Below are 22,197 nucleotides of genomic sequence, written 5' to 3'. Positions count from 1 at the left end.
TATCTTCACACACACAAGCACAGACATTAAAAGCAGCCTTTCGTGATTCTTGAAAACAAAAATGTAGGCTGCTACAACCCAGAAGCAAGCGTCACTTCAAAAACTGTTCAGAGACATAAAAGCAAAACCATTTTAAGGCAGCCATATACGGTCCAGAGCTCAGCAGTGATCCCCACTGTTTGAACTCCTTTGTTCTCGACGTGATTTCAACCTCATTCCCTTCATTGCCGTTTCATGAAATCCTTTTGGAAGGAGTCTTTGACCTGGAATTAGCCAACCAACATGAGATGAATAGCAACCACAACACATTTGCTTCAAATATAGACAAATGTAACCAATGGAAATAAGGCAAAGGTACAAGTGTGTATATAATCATTTTAGGAGTGAAAGATTAACCATTATAAAATAGATGCCATATTGTACTTATTATTCTCCACTTACTTTTTAAACACTAAAACTAGATAACGTTATGTCTTTTCTCTTCCACTCTTTGATCTTTGGCCAGCTTGAGAGATGTCAACCGTTCAACTATGATGAGAATCTGTTTTTCTTTTGTTCTTTTTTTTATATCTCTCTTTTATTACACATAAATATAAATAACCACTAATTACAAGGACAACAAAGCTGGAGGATTAAATGTAAAGCACAGACGGGACTGTTATGTACACAAGTACTTACAAAATAGGTATAAATATACAGTTTAAACAAAGCAAGGGACCAACAATAAAATAAGAAAGAAATATTTATATTCAAGTTAACTTTCTGGATATTGTTAACAATAAAAACAGTGCAAATAAATACATATTGAATGGGTAAACATGAACTGGATGATTATGTACATTATGTAAATATAAAAGAGTCTACATACTGTGTGATGTAATGGGAAAATACCATCACAATGTACTGTTTGTAGGATTAATATAGACATATAATACATTGTAAAAAACAAGATCTTTAAAATCTATAAGATTATGATCTATAATAGTGTTATTAACAATGCCTGCCTTTTTTTATTTGACCTCCTGCAGCAAGAATCTGTCTTCATAGTTTTTCAGCTTCATATAAAACAGAGGCTGTAACATTTCCCTATAGATTTACACAGCTGGTCTCAACATAAGTAATTGTTCTATCTGGGTAGGTAGCATGTCAAATCTGTCAGACATTCTCGAAATCTCAAAAGATTTCTCTTATTTGGTTCTTGTCTTCTGCTTAAGCTACACACATCTGGCCTCTGGCCCATAATGGCATGCCTGACCTGTACTCCTGGACCCTGCACAGAGAAAATATGGGACGCATAGTGCCCTAACATAGCCTTTGAGCATCTCCTCAAATAGTATCCAAGATTATGGCCGACACCCAAACACTGACTTTATGTAGAATCTAGACTGATGTGATTTTCTACATCATTGCTCCCCTTCACCGGCTGACTGATGACTTTAAAATTGATTTTACTGCTTTTTTAAAGCTTGGCATGGCTGCTTGTATTTGCCTTTTGTTTACCGCCTGTCAGTATGATTGAACTCCTCTTGTAGGCAGAGGATGACGTATAAGTCCCCTATGAAAACATTTTTTTTATTAAATTGATGACATTCTTTCAATCGTTATTAATCATCTGTTCGCTGTTGAACCTCATTTCATCTGCATCTTTTGCTGTTATCTTTATTGTCATGCTGTATTCAGAAGCAATTTGTCAAAATGTTTTAAGAAGTAAAACACATAAAACAATGTGTATAGAGCTGTCCAAGTCAAAGCTCACAGCAGCAACGTGGTAACTTGTGGTTGCTTCTTTTAAAACATGACATCATCTACATTATTGTGGCAGTTTTTCATCATAGTTTGTGTTGTATCCACAAGTACCACCACAGGTCATCCCTCCAGTTATTAATCGAGAATATTAAAACAACACAAAAGCCTAAATAGGCTCCAACAATGGGCTGCATTTTGGCCCCAATGTTCCACAACTAATCAACTCCAGACTCCATGACAGATACATCAATACAATGATGAGGCACCATCAAGCTGAGTTAAGTGTACTTTGCACAAAGTCTGTGAAAAGATACCTCTGTGCTTCTGTGTGTGTGTGTGCGTGTGCGTGTGTGTGAGTGTGTGTGTGTGTGTGCGCGGATGTGCGTGTATTTGTGCACACATTTCGTGAGACAATTGTTTCCACAAAGTTGGTCAGGGATCCACCAAGGTGGTTCAGAGGTTGTTGGTCCTTTGTCATCACGCCCAGAAATCACATTCACACTCAGAATTCAAATTAGATATCCAAAAGCATGCACACACACACACACACACACGCACACACACATTCCACTCAAGTCCAGCCTTATCTCTGAAAAAAAGTCTATTCCCCAGAAAGCAAGAACAGCTTGATTTATAACATTTTCACACCACTGGTGACGGAGGACCCATTGGACTTTTCAGTTTCTCAACAGATTAAAAGGACGTGATCTTTTCCTTTTTTTCCCACTGAGCACAATAGAGCGCTGCATAAACGAAAGAATATTCAATCACCAACAGTTTTATCAGTGAAAGTGTGACAAATGGAATCTTTTGCCCCCGGCTCCTGCAGACGTAATGTAAAAAACACATGACCGGTTTTATTCCGACTGCAACAGGATAGACAAAGTATTCTTTGCTTTTCGAGTCTTTTGAAAATATGCAGGTACTACTACTTCCACCATTCTTTGAACAGTCCTGTTTTTCTCAACTCAGATATTAAAAACCGATATTTGGCACATAAAAAAAAACAGCTTGTCTGTAAATAAGCTCCTCGGAGACACACAGGAATGCATCGTTGTAGGCGAGTCAGACTCAGAGGGAAATAATGTAGGTTTTCACAAACCATCCACATGATGATTTTAATGCAACACAAACATGAAAAGGCTGCCTGAAGTTAGGAAAATAACATTCATCAAACCAGCCTGCAGGATGCTTTGCTAAGCATTCAACACGGCGATGTCTTCCAATGCCGGATTACATGTGCATCCACAGCACAACATGTGGAGGCGTTGAGCTTCAGCTGGAGACAAACTTGTACAACTGTGTCGCTAATCTGTTGCTGAATTGTTTTGTGTGCGCAATGACACAGGAGGAACTAAACGAAAACATTGGCCACAGATTCTTCATTTTTGCCACGAGGGCAAAACAAGCTGAGAACAAAACATGATCATTTATCAAAGTTGTAATGGATAATGTGTGAGCCAACAGCTGCCTTATTACACTTCTAGCAGATATGGAGCTACATTAGCAACCATTTTACAAAGGCTTGTCATATCTGGCCACAGGGACTACGGTTAAAATGTAGCCTTATAGCTACGACTGACACATTTACCCCTGGGTTAAATGATGTGTACGGCCAAATAAATAAATAAATGAAATGAAATTTTGAGTCGTGTTTTTGATATTATCTCTTCTTCCAGCTCTGTTTTGGACTCCACTGCTGCTGACCTACATATCTCGGGCTTTAGCTGCTAAATGCTCCATTTGGTGCTTGGCAGGTCGCATACTGGCTTATCAGAACCTTTGGAGAGTGAGATGGAGTCAAAAATGTTCTGGGCCATAAAACTAAAACCAAAAATTAAAGAAATTAAAAGGCGCCATATAACTGTGGGTGATAGCTCTGTGTGAGTTTAAGACATTAGCCTATACATGGTTACAGTATTAATCCTTTGTTAATATTGAATCATATAAAATGTTGATTAGTGATGTTTTAGACTATGATACTGATTATTCTTGCCCATGTGAAGGAAATATATGACTATTACTGAAATGAAAAAAATGTTTACAATTAATATTCCAAGTATATACAAAATATACTAATATATATAAATATATATTAGTATATTTTGCTACCTGCCACCTGTGACAAACAATCCTTTAGGGGCATGGAGGGTTTACTTAGGCTCTGGCACAGTAGATCTAAATGCTGTGTCATTTTTTATTCACCCCCTTTCAACTTGCTCTGCTGACGCCGTTCATTTCCCTGAGGAAGGGAGCGGGAGAACTTTTCACCAGACATGTTGAACACTTGTAATGCGCCACTCGAACACTCAACAATCTCTATCGTTAGGAGGAAGCAGCGGTTGCATAGAGGGGTAAAGTTGTCATTGTTCACGCTATTTCCTCATTACTGTCGCGAAGATATTCATCAAGAAAACTAAGAGAATTGTTCTTCCCTTCTTACTTTTCTGTGAAGACATGATGATTGCCATTCACGTTTGGCCAAGCGTACAGTTCTTCACGCCCACCTGTTCCCTCACCTACCTGATGATGTGGAAGACGGCCGACATGAGCAGCTCATTGTAGATGGCCACGGCCATGTAGCGCGGCTCGTGGAAAGCCGAGGGGACGGTGCGGACGGCGCAGCAGAGGTACACCCCCCACAGCAGGAACAGGAACTCCGCTGGGACATCAAGGAAACAAACAAAAGGTCACAAGAGGATCAGAAGACTGATTTTAAGTTTGTGTCGTCTTTAATTGCATCATTTTCGGTGTTTCATCTAGTGTCGTTAATTAACTCTTTGTATCCCCCGCAAAAGTATTTTAAAATATAAATTACCTCCGTTTAGATTGGAAACTTCCGTCCCAAAAAGCTTTACAGTTATAGTTACACTTTTTGGGAAACACACACATTTTCTTTCTCTCTGAGGGTGAGATGAGCACAATAACACTTACATGTCTCTGAGTTAAATACAAAAGCTGGAGCTGGAAGGCGATTAGCTTAGCTAAGCGTCTCTTAAGGATGGCTACCTCTCTCCAAAGTTACAAAACATGCCCTCCAAAGTCTCTAAAGCTCACTGATTAAAATGTTGTATCTGCTAACAAAAAAATGACCTTCAGTACACTGAAGGGCTCTGTTCACGCATGAAGGTACCAGACTGTGACAAAAACACACTTAAACCCACTCTTAAATATAACTTTTTAGAGATGAATTATTAACATTTCTGTTTGTGTATTGATTAAGCACATTAGACACATGTTTAATGGTCAGATTTTTCCAATAGATACAGCCAGGCTAGCCGTTTCCCCAAGTTTCTAGGTTTGATCATCTCCCGGCTCCAGCTCCTTATCATCTCACTCTCAAGAGAGAACTTTCCAAAAATGTATCTTTCAAAATGCTAAACTAATCCTTTCATCGTTGATTTACTCTCTGTCTATAGTGGCATGTTAAATAACAGCAGCACCGTTGCTCTGGAAGGTAGGATGCAGAATCACTGCAATGGTACACAGCAATGCTGTTATCGGTCTGCAGCTATCAGGGTATAAAGTGGATCCCCGACGCTGCGTTGAAGGTCTATGCAACTCCAAATTGAGCAGTTATTAATTCAGCCCCCTGTGTTTTTCCAATGTTTCCTTGACAATGTGTTGATGACTTCCTGCTATTGTCCGATCTCATGATGTTCACACAACGTGCAATTTCACAGTACATTTATTTAGGAAATTAGCCACCTTCAGGATTATCAACATAATTTTAAATATACTGGACATTATATGTACACATATTTAGGGCGGCTGAAAGAATAATCCTAGGATTATTTCTTGCGTTAAAAATATATATATTTACAACCTATTTACAAACATTACTTTTCCTCTGATGTAAGCGACATGAGCTTGTTGTTTTGTTTGCTTACATAAAGGAGAACAACAAACTGTGCCAATAGTGTTTTGGCATATGAGTCCTTAAATTCCTTACGGTGATTACGGAACATTAATATTCATGAACAGGCCGAGTCTATAAATCATCTCTAATTACTGGGTACTTAGCCTCTGAATCATGACGCATGGAGAGCGGCGTGCAAATGAATTGCTTATTGTTGTCATTATCAATATTGTTTCGCTTAAGCTCCATTTCGCAACGCATTTTGAGACAGAATAGGATGACTTATTCATTTCCAGACAAACATGAGTTCACTTGTCAGCATTTCAACAAAACAAATGAAAACACAAAACAAGGAATTATATATTTTTTCATAAGCTTCTCTGAATTGTTCGTGCATTGTTAAACGGCATTGTTAAAATCCTCCAACGCAGCTTTGCAGGGTCCTCCAGTGTGGCCTCAGCACACCAGTGTGTTCAACAGCGAGGATCTCTCATTTCATCTCTTGTCTTGAACACACACACAAATACACACTGACCCGAACGGAGGGATTGTTGTGCTCTACGTGTTTCGTTTAAAGTGTTGCGTTTGAAGAAAGCTGTCACAGCAGGAACACACAGGCACTTCCCCTGAAGATGCTGCGCTGCTCAGTCGTCTCTCCTGAGTGTCCCTTCGCCAAGCTCCCCCGTCTTCTTCTCTTCCTCTTAAATTCTTCCTCTCCCCCTCCCCCAGCGGGCAGAAAAACTCTCTCTCTCTCTGCATCGTTTCCCACATCCCTCCAAGTGTCAGACATCACAGACTCCACTCTTCTTATTCCCTGCCACTTCCGTCTCTCTCTCTCTCCCTCTCTCTCTGTCTATCAGTTTTCAGAGGCAGCCCAAGCTTCTCTCAGGGATTCATCTTTTCCTCTTTCCAAACTGGATTAGTCTCTCCTGCTTCAAGAGTCTGTCATTAGGAAGCACACACAGGGGCCTCTCGGGACCCACCAGATACACAAGGGAAAGAAACCTCTCACCGATGCAATCGCTCTTATTGCTTGTTAGCTTGACAGTGTTGTAGATTCTGGTCATTTTAGGCACTGTGTGAAAATGATTATTTGGGGCCAGTTGTTTTTCTTATTGTCTTATTGTTTTGGGAGAGCAGAGAGGGAGTCTAATTTATTTCAGGCTTTTCTTGTGAGACCTTTTGTTAAAAAAAAGAAAGTTGAAGAGTTGCATTAAAATAGTGACGTCCCACAGTGTTTTGTGTGTGCCATGGACCATAACTGTGTGTTTTGTCATATGCAGAGAAGATACATTTACTTTGGTTTATTTGATAAGGGACAGTGCATATCAATCTGTTCATCTGTATCGTGGCTTCATTTTCCAAATCTCAACGGAACATTTGTTACGTTTTCTATAATTTTAGCAATTGCTATTTCCACGACTGTTGGTATTTCTTGAATTCTCAGCTTGAAATTGCTGATAAATTCAGATTTTGTGGGTGAGGATGTTGCAATTTATTTAAAGGTTAAGTGAAAGCAAATGTTAATAAGCCTGTGTTGTTTTTCTAAGTCAGACACGAGATTCACTTTATACATTTTATATGCGGTAAGTCGAGGTCGGTATGTAAATCATGATTTATGGATGAATGGGAAAGAATAGGAAAGGGAAACTTGAAGTGCTGTGAGCACAAAATGAAGGTCTGGGATAAAATAGAGAGAGCGGAACCGAGTATGAGAAATCCAGGTGAAGTTGCAGCTAAAATACAACTGATGCACATTGACTTCAGTTTAGATAATAAAGCCGACATATTGTGGTGACTAGACTGTTATTGTGCTTGGATTTGCTCTCATATATCTATATCTAATATCCTGCAATACATTATACCATTTTATTCTGTGATAGATCATTGTCTATATAACTAGATAGGATTGTCCTCCGGAATGTCCTGAGAGACATGCTAGTGGTGAAGGGCTGTACAAAATAAATGAGGGACTTTGTGGCACCTCCTTCCCTCTGGAGGTGTTCTGCTTGAGAGGCAGTGCACTCCATCTTATTGTGAGTTTGATATACAGCAACTGTTTCAAAGAAAAACCTTCAGGTAAAAGTGAATCAAACAATACACACTATCATCAAAATTCACAACTGCATCTATTTAACCTCAAATCCAGAGCAGAGGTGTTCCACAATGTGAGGGCGGGGTGCTGAGTAAACAGGCCCATTACAATATAATCATGTCTTCAGGCAAGCTTCACTGAAATAAGTGGCTCTATTTATCTCCGACAAGAAATCTGCTCAAGACGTTTATCACATTGTTACTATTCCCCAACCCGTACCTGTTTATTTCCGTCTGACATGTCTTGTCACTTGAACAACAATGGATGCATTGTGCCTGAGACTTGCTGGAAATTCCAAGATGCAGTTTAACGACTTCAAACAGTCCCCTCTATTTCATGCAATCCATTTGCTTTCGGTACCATCGGTTTCTATAAAGTATAGGAGAGGACTAAACTATTCTAAATAAATGGGTCATATATGGTGACACTATTGAAAACCCAGTCGTTGTGCCTTTGTTTGCCTTGAGAGCACCCTGGCTTTGGAGCCTGAGGACTTTAAACCCACTGACAGAAACATCGCTACCCTCCAAAACTCCCCAGGGTACCTTTAAGTTACAAGGCAGGAGCATTTTAAGCAGTTATCAGGAATGTGTATCTACACAGTGTACTGTATAATGCAGAATCAAACTAAAGTTTAGATAAACTGTTTTTGCAAAATCAAAAGATTTCTAGCATTTACAATCAAAATGGCCTTTAGGTAACAGGCCTTTCTTTCCCCTTGACCCCGCCTGAAGCCTTTTCCAAAAGTTTCTCAACTCAACTTCTCTAAACCCAAGCAGCCTACGCCCCCAAGCTGTTAACCCTAAAAGCTCCTTACAGTTTAGTGGTAAGGAGAAGCAAGATGTCCTCACTGGTTTCTTATCCTGCAAAGACATCACGACACATTGGGTACAAGCAAGTGCAGAAACACAGAAAACACACACACTTACCGACAGCCATCATGTAGTCCCATCGATCCAGCAGACACATGCTGAACTGCAGCCCCTCTGGGGTGAGGCCGGCAGCGATCGTGGCCCGACTCAGCTCGGGGCTCTGGCACACAGAGGAGGTCCAAGCCACCAGGAACCACAGCACCACCAGCAGGATCACCACCAGCAGCCGCAGGACCCGCCAGCTGGTCATGTAAGGCGTCCGCTGGGCCGTGCGGGACAGAAACACCTTTAACACCCTGAGCGAGAGAGGAGGAAGAGGACAACATTCGCCCGAGGACTTGAGACTGCTGGCTGAAACCATGATGAGTCGTGGAGGTGAGTCAGAGACTCTCTTCATGGTGATTGAAAACTCACACCCCCGGCTGCTAACATGCCCACTTGAATTCAAAAGATGAGGGAGAAATAGACGCTGTTATCTAACTTCATTCAAGTTTGTTCAAATCATGTTGTAATAGCTCTTGTGCTGACAGGATAAATAAACAAAGGAATACGAGTAGAATGAGGTGACAGATTTCTTTATATATTCTTTTTCAATCCCAATTCAACACATTTTATTATGGGTGTCAGTTTTCTTTAAAAACATTGTTTTTTTTAGAGATGGTCCATCTAATGGAGCTCACATACTAGACTACAGAGGCATTTCATTGGTAAGCTGCACAGCATCTTCACTGCCTTCATACAAGACAATGCTGCCTCTGGAAAGGGAATTAGAAATGCATCAGTGAGAATGGTTTAAAAGGGATTTGATGGTGGTAAGGAGAGCTATATGGGGGACAAAGATGAAGTTATATAAAGATCCCCATCTAGACAAACAGTCCCTTCTCTGTTTACTATCTTCTCTACACTGTGCTCATCTGCTCTCTCCCGACCAGACTGACAAATCTATCTTATCTCTGATATATATTCAGTGAGACCGGGCTATAAGAGCTTGGCCTCAGGGCACACCCAGCCAGCTCGGGAAAAAATCCAAATGGTAATTTTGCCAAGGGAGCACTCTGGGCGGCCTTTGACCCCTTCTACCGTCTCAGCAACACTTGCTTAGAGCTGTAGAGGAGGAAGAGAGTATGTGTCTTCATAGATACTTCAGCAGGCAGATGCAGAAAGACCGTACTTATGGAAATTCAAATGTGCTTATTGACAGCATGCATGTGTGTGATTGCAGACTGAATTATGGAAACACTACGGCTGACTCATAGGGCTAGATATTATCTGGAGAGGAGAGAGGATATATGGGAGGACAGAAGGAGAGAGGACACTTGGAGAGGGCAGGAGAGGAGGGGGGAGAATATGGGGTGATTAGAGAAAAAGGGAGGCGACAGAACGACGTAAGGTAGGAAGTGAGAAGAATAAAGATGAGGAGTCAAGGATACGGAAAGAAAAGTGAGGAGAGGAGATAAGAAGACAAGGAGATGAGACGATAGGAAGAGGAGGAGGAGCAGAGACAAACAGAGATGAGGAGAGAAGGAAGGAAAAGGAAATAGGAAGAGAGGTGATGGAAGAAGGGAATAAGGGGTACAACATACAGAACATGTCTAATCTCATATGCTGAGTCTTTTGATTCCGATAATTGCAGTGCACAGTACCTGTACAGCTTGAGGATGACAGTTCCGTACATGACAGCGAAGCCCAGGAGGCGAACCCACCTCAGGAGGATACAGCGGAACACACTGGGATGGAAGTACATGATCATCACCTGCAGAGTGGCACAACAGTTAATATTCACACTGAATTAACATATTTATATTTGTCCCCCCTCCCCCCCACACACACACACACATACACACTCTTGTCACACTCCTCTCGCGTTAGAAGGAATCAGAAATTAAAAACAGGTCGTCAGCATGTGAGAACCAGAGCTGGAGGCAGACTTGGCCTCACAGATATCCTGGGCTTCCAGAGCTTCCGCCGTCTCTCAACTGAACGTTGCTCATATTGTCAGCTTACAGAAAAAAATGAGAGAGAGTTTGAACGGTTAATTCCTATCTCACTGGTGGTATTTAAAAAGAAACTGCATTGAGTCTTTGCACGTTCATTTGTATGAACAGTGCGTAGACTCTCATGCTTCTGAGTGAGCACATGTACCGACATTTTTGGTCTGCGTGATTTGCCGCTGGCTCATAAATTCATTCCATTTCCAGCTTGGTGTGAACTTTATTCACACTTATACTGTTAAAGATGAGGCTGTGGCAGGCTGACGAGACAAGTCTCATGGCAAGCTGTAAATATCTTCCATTTGCGCTTCGGTTGCAGCTGTGTTTTATTTCATTAGCGTGTACCTCACGGGGTTCATGTCAAATCTCCAGTGACCCGGGTGAAGCGATAGATCCAGTGCAGGGACTCTATTCTCATTACCACAGAAGCAGAGAAAACTGTCTTTTCTCACCTGCGGATACACAACCTCCAGCATGTTAAAGAACGACTCCTTGCTGAGTCACTCTTGCTGTGTAAATGTGCTCTGCATCAATTCACACAAAGCATACACAGGTTATTAAGTTTTACCTTTGTGATTACAGACTGCAAAAGCAGTGCTCCACATGTAATGATTGATTGAATGATGATTTAATTATTGTTTAATATAATACTACACATCTGTTAGTCTTCTAGTTCAGCTATAGGAAAGTAACGTTAAAGGGGAGAGAAAAGGGAAAAGGGGAATTTGCCAACGAAAGCTGAGATGATTTAATTTGTGTCAATTCCATTTTTGCACATTATTATTAAGGTAATTAATTAATCTGCTAATTTATTGTTTTTATATTACCAAGTTACTATTTGTTGTTTTGAAAGACACTCATTTGTGTTTTTGTTTTAACATGAAGAGTAAATATATTTTGAATACAAAAATTTAAAGCAGTACACTGTTATTTCTTTTCATTCTGAAAGATCTTCTGGGGCCTGTTATTCAAAATAGAGAATAGCCTACTTGAATAAATACTCTGTTAAGTGTTCAGTGTCCGGGTTTAGTTGTTGGGTTAGGTAAAATCCGGTAAACCTTCATGGTATCTATCTTAATAAACCAAACCCAAATCTCCTTAAACTCATTTCAGTTTAAAGGCAGTTACAGCAACTTGGGTTTTATGTGATTTACTACATGTATAATTGTTTACTATATGTGACCTAAACATAAATGCAAAGTAAATGGTGTGGCGCAAAAACAAGCGATGAAATAACAACAATATCAAACCTGACATTTATTCAGGAATTTCAAGGGGCACATAATGAATATGCATTGAAGTGATGTCACGGGAACATGGACACTTACATTGTTTCCATGTTTTTTTGTATAATTTACAACTGACAGAATAACCCATTTGACCAACATGTGGCTCAGTGTGTCATTTAACTGTCATAACATCCCCATTTCAGCCTTTAGTCAGTCCACTCTCAATTGAGCTATGCTATAAAGGAATATAGCGATGCGATATAGAATGTTCTCTCACCTCCTGATTAAGAACGTGTCACACAGAGTCGAAGCAGTTTCCTTCCAGCCACAATCATCATCAAAACCTTGCGGTGATGAAGTCCGTCATTGGTATGCTGGTCATGAGAGAGCAGAGGCCCACGTCCTTTTTATCATAAGAACCGTAATAACACGTGTTCCTTTTTAGTGCTGTTGCAGCTCAGGATCTTAGGTGATATATGATGTTAAGAATTTCATTTTATGTTTTCATTTCCAAAAAAAATTGCAACCTAATAATTAATTTCTACATAGTTCGGACAAAGACATATTTTAAAAATTAGTTATTTTGTGGAAGACAGCCTTGACATAGCATTTATACCAATAATACGCTTTTAAGAAAAAGGACTTATTTACTTAAGGCAAAGATAAACATTTTTTTTAAGTCAAGGTATTAAGTATGGAGCTATGGAGCTAAAACCAGGAAGCGATTAGCTTGGCATAACAATAAGATTCACTGTCCACAGTTTCAAATTCTACCTCCTAACACTTATCAAATACTTTGATTTGTATACAAATAGAAGTATAAAAAAACAAGAACAATTTGAGGTTTAATGAGCCAAACTATTTCTTAGCCCGTAACAATCGGGTGCAGTGACTCTGTGCAGCTTCCAAAGACTCTTGTTTGAGAGGTTGCCATGTTTCGTACCTTTGTGCCAGCAATACCAAATTCATCTGTCAGGTATACCTGTCAACCCACAGAGAGGGGCTGGGTTGATGGATACACTGTTGTTTGTCAAGACATAATTACAGTACAGCGCAGCCTTGTATCAACAAAAGAGAGCAGCAAGTATATTAAACTAAAATATTGAGGTGTTATTTTAAATCTGCATGAACTGATGTTGTGTCCACTTTATAGTGCAACACAACAAGCTGTACACACAACACCATCGTCTTATCCCCTTGTAAAGCCGATATTGTGAACGTCTTTGCAAACAAGGGCTTATTTACAGATCACATGATGAATATCAGGTCATTATTTACTCTCCTTTTATTTCTCTTTTGGTCTCCACCAACTAATTTGGGAATTATCTGACTTTTTACCTCCAAATGCTCAACTATGTTCCCCAGCTGTTGGCTAACTTTGTCTGGCAGTGTTTGTCACAGTACATATAGTCTTTTGATATCTGGATAATTTACAACTATTTATTTGAGCGGCTTTGAGCGTGATGTCTTTTTTTGTACGTAAAATGACAACTGATTTGACAATTACACAAAACACCTTTGTTCAATTTCTCCTCTGCTTCTGTGAAGCAACATGACACTTGAATGAGGTTGTTGCCACTGTTAGGGCTGAATCAAATAATAGAGCAGACATAGGCACAAAGAAATAAATATGTAAAGAACAGATTAACCAACAAAATGGTGCCAAGCCTTAAGGGTGCAACAATTCACCGAGCACTTAAATTAACCTGCGGTTAGGATTAGCATCCCACCTGGCACCTTCATCTCTTTGCCTCCTCAGCAAACATCCATCCTTCCAGCTCTCTGGTATAGCCTCCATGAAAGATAAAAACAATAAATCACCTCCACAAATACGAGGTAAAAGTAGGCCACGCTGTTTCTTACACCCACGTATCAATGCAGAAATGCAAATCCCCGCACAAACGCACCAGCAAAGGAAAATGTGAAGATTTAAAGCCACCCCATCCTGCCCATAAAGACAAACACACAAACATACGCAGATACAGGTGGACACAAACACAGCCATTCTGCAGCCCGACCCATGCGGTACGACTTAGTCACAGGGGATTGCACAATAAAAAGCCACGTTTCTATATCGCAGAGAAAAGAAGGTGGCCCTCCTGGTTTGCATCCAACCTCCCATTCCTCTGCCATCAATGATTCAGCAGATGTATTTTTAAAACAAGTTGTGCTAGAACTTGATGGACTGTTAAAAAATGCATCGAGCACCAGAGCGCAGCAGCTGCGCCAGGCTTAGCTGAGGAGGCTGGTTGTGGCCGCAACAAAGAAACCGGAGCGGCAAAACAACGTACAGGAGACAGACACAAAGGCTGGTAGTGAAAGGAAAACATGGCGGAAGGACGGACAGCTAAAAGGTAGTGACAGGCAAGGCAAGATGCTTAGAAATGAAAGGGCCGTGTGTGGTGGTGGTGGGGATAGCAGAGCAAAGGGAGGAAGAGACTCTTGATTGTAAGTGTGTGTGTGTGAACACAAGAGAGTGGCAGGATATTTTGGGAGGGATTTTTTTTGGTGCTTGAGTAATCCTCGGGGTGAAAGAAGGAGGGGATGGGTGGATGGGTGGGTGGATGCATGCAAGATTTAATCCATTTTGAGCATCACAGCTCGGGTTGGCCGATACTGAATTTTCCCAAATGACAACATTGCTTTAAAAATATAAACATAGATCAAAAAAGTTGTTGTCCAAAAAAAGCTGAAAAGAAAGACACACATTTATAGGAATGGGTATGGCCTGAGGAGGCATATGCTGCAACTCCCGTAAGTGGACACATTACAGGCATTAAGAACTCATTTACCCAAGAGCATGCTGAGATCAATGATTGGGAGTTTTGGTCCGGTTGCTCTCTGTGGAAGACTTTTCTGTTGGCTGGTGAGTTTTAAGTTTGGAATGGAAATCTGAAGTGTTTCCATCTTTAGTTCCAACGTGTTAATTGCCAGCTTTAAAATAACTTAGTTCACATTCTCTAGCTTTCCTTTTTCATTGTATTTCAAACCTGAGAATCGCAGAGTAAACACATTTGCGTTCTTTTTGCTAATGAGAGCGCGTCTTTCCTGCTGGACTTGGGGCTACATCTGTAATTACTAGGGCTGTATCGAATTGTTTAAAGCTTCGATTCTTTCAAAAATATTTCACTCAGAAATATTGTGTGTAATTGTCCATCTGTTTCCACCTTTTCTTCCCCTCTCTCTCAAGTACACACACACACACACACACACACACACACACATATATATTCATTCAGTCCATATTTGTTGTTGTTTAACCTTTAAAAATAATACATTTAATTTTCACTGTTTACTCTCCTGCAAGCACCTGTATTAATGGGAAAGTCTAGCAGTAATCTAACAGCACCATGACATTACATTTATATAATAACAATACCACAAACACATATAGAAAAAGTAATACAAAAAAATAGAAAGAAAGCAACTGAATGTTGCGCAATATAGTTCCGTGTATTGTTATTGTGGCCAACCAGTGTCGTGTCGGAAGCTCATCATTCAACTACTCTCCCCACACATTTATTTGTGTTTCATATTCTGATGTCAAATTCCTTTGATGTGCAAATTGGCAATAAACCATTTCTGACTAGTATTGCCTGAACAGTAGAAATATACGACAACTGTGGTCACTGAACGACACACCTAGATTACCTGCGGCTCTTCATCTGCTGCACCAAAACTATCAGGCATTCTATTCTAATGCAAATATATGTATTATGGTAACACTTCAGTAACTTTAGAATAGGGACAAAAACCTTCATCCCAAGAGTCGGCCAAGCGCTCAGAATCTTTTTCTCCCTCCTTAAAAATGGCTTGCATCCAGCCAGCAGGCGTTGTGTTTGAGGAGCACGGCTCACTGCCGGCATTCTGTGCAAGTATTTGAAGGGGGCAAATTCCCCGATTACGTCTCATCTCCCTGTTACATGGCGCCTGGTTTCTTCCATCTGTTTCCCTGCTAAAGATGGGCTTCTGGCGCGGCGCTCCAGGTGCACTGTGGGCTGTGTACACAAGTGCAAATACACACCTATAAGGTGCCCGCTGGCACCTACCTGGACCTGCTCAGGCAACAGGAAGGCTGGCAAAGGCCCAGGCACAAAAAAGACCCACTCGTACTGCTCATGCACACCAACTCGTTGTTTTTCTTTGATCATAAGTACAGCAACAGCATTTAGCTGCAGCTGAAGAGGTAGGAGACACAGTTAATGTACATACTAATAATGTATTGTGAACTGGAATTGTCTTGTAATAAAAGGAATGAAACAGAGTGAATTGAGGGTGCCAATTAAAATCAGAACACTGACTTACTGGGAAGTAGAGCAGTAAAGACCCAAACAAGATGGCTTCCAGGAGAACCAGACCAGATGTGCGGATGTTCTGTTCATGGGGAAAGAGACACAAAGGAACACAGTATCAATTAATGAATCACTGACAGGGAAGAATAGAGGTTTTGTGTGTTGAGGGAGTTTGACAAATTCTGATCTGTCATTAGATATTAGTTAAAAGTTTCCTCAGGTTTGTGGATTGGCACCAAGTCAAAATAATGAACTAAATCAAAATAATGCATCAAGTCAAAATAATGCATCAATTCAAAATAATGCATCAAGTCAAAATAATGCATCAAGTCAAAATAATGCATCAATTCCTGTTGCTGTAAATCTTGTATTGCTGTTTGTTTTGACAGAGTACTGTGAGGAGTTGTAGCTCCAGCTTGTTTGCCATTGCTGGCAAATGCAAATACTTAATCACTGTCTCTTTCAAAGCAAACAAACACACACAAAGAGGAGTTGACTGTGTGGGTGTGTATATATAAATATACATATATAAACATCAGCAAGTACATATACTTGCTAATGTTTTGCCCTCCCCTGATAATTGACGATAGCACCTTTTCTGGGTTGGATTTAATTACCCACATCACCTCTTGGAAGACTTTCAGTGTTTTTTTATGTAAATTCAAAGGGCTCTGGGGATATTTATTGTGAACTGAAGCAATGTAGGAGATTCTGAGGAAACACCACACATGTCTATAAATAGCACACCGGGAAAGATTCAACTGAACTTTGCCTGAGGAGGTGTTGTGGCTGCATTAATTCTACACTTTGAGGATCTCATATTTATTTCACTTTATTCTATGAAATGTCTATTCTGAGCAAAGGATTATTTCTCTGGGATTGGATTAAGGCCAACTACTGTTGCCATGGTAATCAACCTCAAAATCAGTACTTGAAATCATCACGTGTTTTTATCTGCAATACTCCAAAAGTCCCTAAAGTCCTTTGAAATAAGAAAAAGTAAACCCAGATTATTCATTCTTGTTCTGTTGTGTGTTGAGGGGTTTTGTGTGTCGGCCAACATACAGCGATGTATCGGAAGAGGAGATCAATAAACAGGTAGTCTCAACTAAGCCCGGTTTTTTAAATGTAGGCTAAAGTATACTGTATGTATTCATTTATATGTTTAAACGTCTACATATTAGCATTTCTTTATGGGCTATCAATGTAACTCATCTGATGGTAATATTACACATTTTGTAACCGTTTTCATTTCAATTTAAGGAAAAATACTTGAAGTCCAACTGTTCAGTAGGCTTTACCTGTTTTCTCCAAAATCCAAGTACCAGAGGATGAGATTTTCTGAATTTAGTCCTACATCCTAGTCCATTTCCAAAAGTTGGATCCTACAATTCCCACAATGCATCACAATACTGGTGGTTTGTTGACGTCCGGTCACATTTATTTTTCAAAAAGGAATGCGATGGAACAGCTAAACAGCGATAATGGAGAAATAGAATAGAAATCGAGAAGGGCGATCAGACATATGTTGTCTGGTAATGTCATATTGCTCTGGCAGGCAATAATAATAACCTTTACATTTCCAATCACAGCTGATACCTTTAGTGCAGTTACACTTTAAATTCACAGCATTTGATTTCCACAGTGACCTCTTTTCCCCAGCTCACCTTCCTCCTCCGGAAGTGGTAGACCACCACCATGCTGGCCAGGTCCAGCACCATGCACAGACCCTGGAAGCAGACCACAGCGAGCCGCAGGGCGCCATCCTCCTGCACCAGGCAGGGTGCGTCATCCCGGCAGTAGAGGCAGCCCTCGCGGCACGGCAGGCACTTACTGGACAAGTCGGAGGTCTCGTCTCTCTTAAAACCGTGCTCCGTACCTGAGAACATGACAGCACTTTAGTTAGCAATCAGAACACTAAATCTTGTTGTTCATTTGCATACTTCATGGGACTGCTCTCCTAACTGATGAAAGAAAGCCTTCCGAGAACGTATCTTTGCACTATTTAGAACATACGTCTGATTTACTCTCTTTTTTTTTTAAGGATTATCAATTACATAAATTTGGTTTAGCCGTCACACATTGACTTCTCATTAAATGCTCAGTTAATCAATTTGAAGGAATCTAATTCATCAATCCAGTAAATCACAAAGCCTCTGGGGTGATGATTACAAGACTACAGCCTTTAATTAGGCATATGAAGGAATAATAAATGAGAGGACGACTCCGCTCTCTTCATGACTTTGGTCTGCATAATTGTTGTTATACCAGCATGTGGCACACTTGGATGTGGTTTATCATGTTTTTCCCGAGATTACTTTTTGAGACAACTCATGTAAGAGTGTTCACATCAGCATTGATGGGTTCTGTTCAGTGCATTTGAAACCTGAATGGAATTAATTACAAGCAAAGAAAGAACAGGCTAATCCAAAAATATAAGAAAATGAAAACATCTTTAGTCCAAATCCCAAAATGTTTAACCACACACACACACACACACAGTGCAGCTTTTCTTGAAATACGATGTTTGAAGCCCCAGACCTCATTCACTACGCTTCGGGAGAGCTTGATTGCAGAGAGCCAGCAAAAAGTACTCAGGTAATGTTTAAACCAATTAAGTGAGAATCTTCTGGACATTTATAGACATAATAATCGACAAATTATCAATCAGTCACAGATTTAAGAAACCAAACAAAATGGATTTGTTTTTCCAGTTAGTCTCATGTGATTTAGGGTTTGGAAAAGAAGGGAAGGACCTGTGGCCACGTGGGTTCTCTGGCCTCCTCCCCCGGTTCAAAGACATGCAGGTTTGGTTAATTGGCTAAATTGCCTTCTGCAATCTGTGCCCTGTGGTAAAAATGTTGACCTGTCCAGGGTGAACCCTGCCTTCGCCCGATGTCAGCTGGGATTGTCTCCAGTGCGCTGCGACCCTAAATAGGTGAAGCGTTTCGGGGAATAGAATGAAATCTTTTCTGGTATTCACAATGTGAGTTTCATTGAAATGTTGCTGCCCACTGCCACTGTTTCATAATGAACCCAAAATATGTTGAGACTTTTCAGCTAGCCCTCTCATCTTCGCAGCAGCAGCGGCCAGCGGCCAGCGTCTCCGATCGTGCCAGCTGGACTTTGCCGCTTCACGGGGCCTGGAGCTCGCTACGTCCTTTATTTATGCGGGGAGTGATAGAGCCCCTTGTTATAGACATGACTCTTTATCTCACAAAAAAATACGAATTTGTATCCATATTCAAAATTATAACAGATAAGATGTTTTGTTCAAGAAGTTGTTTGGAATGTTCTGTCTCTTCTCAGATAAAGTAACATACATCTAATAAATAAAAAAGCTAAAGGGCAAAACGGTTCTGCTTCTAGTGGGAAACCAGTCCGTTCTTTTCTTTGTCTCTTCAGGGTCAAATCATTGTCATGAGGAATGGAGAGAGGATAAAAGGAAAGAACGATGAGTCAGAAAGAGAAACCGCATTAAGTTGTACATTCTCAACACGCCTTTACACCTGTGGGGCCAGGTGATTCCTCACCTCTCCGTTGGGGGGCAGTGGTCAACGTGTTTGTGTACCTTAAACTAGATGAATAACAAAATTTGAAAAAATACTAAAAAAATCATTATCTCAAGAAAGAAAACATCCTACTTCGCTCAGAGTGCACAGTTAACTTAAATTCAGCTCCAGATCAAGGGGTTAAAGTACTAGAAATATTTTACAGTGAAACTTGTAAAATCCTCCTTGTACAATTACAAGGATGATTTAAATCAAATATTTTGCATTTGATTGGATCGTTACAAAGTGGGCGGGCTTAGAATGTAGATGATCCACATTCATCTCCCATGTTGCTAAATTGCCCATTCAGTGATGCATGAATGTGATAATGCCCTCGATGGACTGGCGGCCTGTCCAGGGTGTCAGCTGGGATTATTGATGATGGATGGATGGATGAATGTGATGATAATATTGCTTGAAATTGGTTGGTCCTCGTGAACATAAGCACATTTCATATTCGGTTTCACAGGAAGAATGTCTTTGGATTCTAATATAAAAATATGGAGAAATCGTTCTTGCATATATTGTTAAATTGGGGCACAAGTAGACCAATGATGTAATCTAAAAGGGTTGAAAAGGACTTAATGCCAATGAATTGTGCCAACATTTGTCAGTTTAACGTGCGTTTGCTTTATTATGTCAATTGTATTTTAAGCTGACCAACTTCTACGTCTAGACACAGATATATTTATCTGTTGTTCTATCTGAGTGAAGATCACCGGCAAAAGTGTCATTGTGACATTTTAATGAAATGTCATATTTCATGAGGTTCTACTACACATTTCAGAATCATTCATTGTTTGAGCAGGCTGTGTTTTTCTCCCTCCGTCCTTTCTCCCCTTTGATATCTGTCTGGCCTGTTGCTAGGGAACAATACAACATCCAGTCTGGTCTGTTTTCTAGGATGCACTAGGAATAACAGACAGGTTCCAAAAAAGCGAAATTAGCATCGCAAACTACTGCGACGTAATCTGAGCTGCCGTCGTTTTTAATGAGTGGGTTTACGGTTTGCATTGGGTTTGTGAGAGACTGAAGAGACTCATCACGCTGCATTACAATAAAGCTCCAGCTTTGCACATCATCACCCTTGGGGGGCTGCATTGTTGGAATCAGGGGATGAAAACAACAGCAGTTGCTTGATTATCTCACTCATCAGGGCCAAGTTTTTTGCCCAAGGACACTGTCAAGGTGTCACAATACAGGCATTCAAAACCAAGGCAGGGCCATTACGGTAACGTTATGGATATACTTTAAAATCACAAGGGTGAAAGTAGAAGAATCAGAGGAGAACAGGTCCAAAACCAAGTTTTGTGCACATGTTCAGATTTTTGTGTTTTCAGCCTAATCTTGTGTCACATAAAATAATAAAGAATAATGGAAATATTCAAGCAATAGCCAGATTGTGGCAGCCGCTATCAATTGACCATACGCTAAACTCCTTTCTCAAACAGTGATTTTCTAATCATAGTTTAGCAAAACAAAAGCCTCAGATTTCTCCAAAGCAACTCTGTCCAAACAAGTGGAGCCATTGGTCATTCCTCATCAGGGAATCCTTTTCTTTTTGTAAAAGTGGGGCAAACTGTTGCCGTATGAAATAAAATGAAATGAAATTGTTGGTTGTCAATGTATTTTTGACAAGTAACAATGTGCATAAACCACAAATCATATTTTGTTAGTTATACTTTATTGTATTAATAAAATATAGCTGTAATACTCTTACATATCTTTACATCCTTTCAACGTTAGCATAACCTTTTGCTCGCCAGCTACAGCTGACAACATCTCATGGGGGCATTTATCATTTTAGCTAACTACATCCATAATTGTTGATTTTCGTTACTTCTGGGTAAAAACAAAGAGCCTTTGTTAAAAGAAATTGCTACAAATTTAAAATCGTAAATCTGCCATTATGAGCCGCATGAGGACGGACCACTGTTGAGTGTAGCAACAGTAACTAAGGGTTGCAGGCAAAGTGAATTAAAGTGTGACTCATCCTTTTATTCAAGTTCTTTTCCTTCCACTTTTGTTCTCCAGTTCACAGCCACCTTGTATTCCAACAGGTCTGTGACTCAGAAGCCAACAGTGGCTCCCACTAGAACTCAGAACAGAAACTTAGTAGACCTCTCCACCATAAGAGCAGGACACATCCTTTGACTAAAGCTCGAGGTTACATAACCTCACAGGCCCCAGGATACACATTCAAAGACAGAAGAAGAGTTTCAAACAAAATGTGTCGCTGTCAGCTGAAAAAAAAATTGAATTCTTTTGTTGTGCTTTTTTCTCCTCATAAATCCTAAAAGCTTGCTTTTGAACAATTCAAAGTAATAATCTGACAGCTCAATGGAATATGTTTTTTTGATATCACAGAGGGATTTTAAACCTACTTTTGCCATTGAGCACCACTCGGCTGGGATGGTAGAATCCTCTTCTGCACTGGCACTTGTACTTGTCCAACACAAATCCTTCGCCGACGATGGGAGTGCACTAGGGGAAAGAAAGACAGGTGGACATTGGTTGTAAATAAAATATCACAGGAGTTAGTTGCATGGGGGCAAGTGAGAA

General features: G+C 40.3%; 1 protein-coding gene across 1 annotated transcript in view; it reads right to left on the bottom strand.

Annotated features, from left to right (window-relative positions):
* The window catches only part of gpr158b (G protein-coupled receptor 158b), a 43,975-nt gene that overhangs the window by 5,515 nt on the left and 16,263 nt on the right, over window positions 1–22,197 (bottom strand). The window contains exons 3-8 of the mRNA XM_056421485.1: window positions 22,020–22,119; window positions 17,752–17,963; window positions 16,098–16,166; window positions 10,216–10,325; window positions 8,630–8,868; window positions 4,270–4,408 (exon numbers count right to left, since the gene is read on the bottom strand). Coding sequence (XP_056277460.1) covers window positions 4,270–4,408; window positions 8,630–8,868; window positions 10,216–10,325; window positions 16,098–16,166; window positions 17,752–17,963; window positions 22,020–22,119 — 869 coding nt within the window. The remainder of the gene's footprint in view (window positions 1–4,269; window positions 4,409–8,629; window positions 8,869–10,215; window positions 10,326–16,097; window positions 16,167–17,751; window positions 17,964–22,019; window positions 22,120–22,197) is intronic.

This window comes from Pseudoliparis swirei, chromosome 8, assembly GCF_029220125.1.
Source record: "Pseudoliparis swirei isolate HS2019 ecotype Mariana Trench chromosome 8, NWPU_hadal_v1, whole genome shotgun sequence".
Classification (NCBI taxonomy): Eukaryota; Metazoa; Chordata; class Actinopteri; order Perciformes; family Liparidae; genus Pseudoliparis; species Pseudoliparis swirei.
Note: the sequence above shows the minus strand (reverse complement) of the source record. Positions and strands in the feature narration are given on the sequence as shown.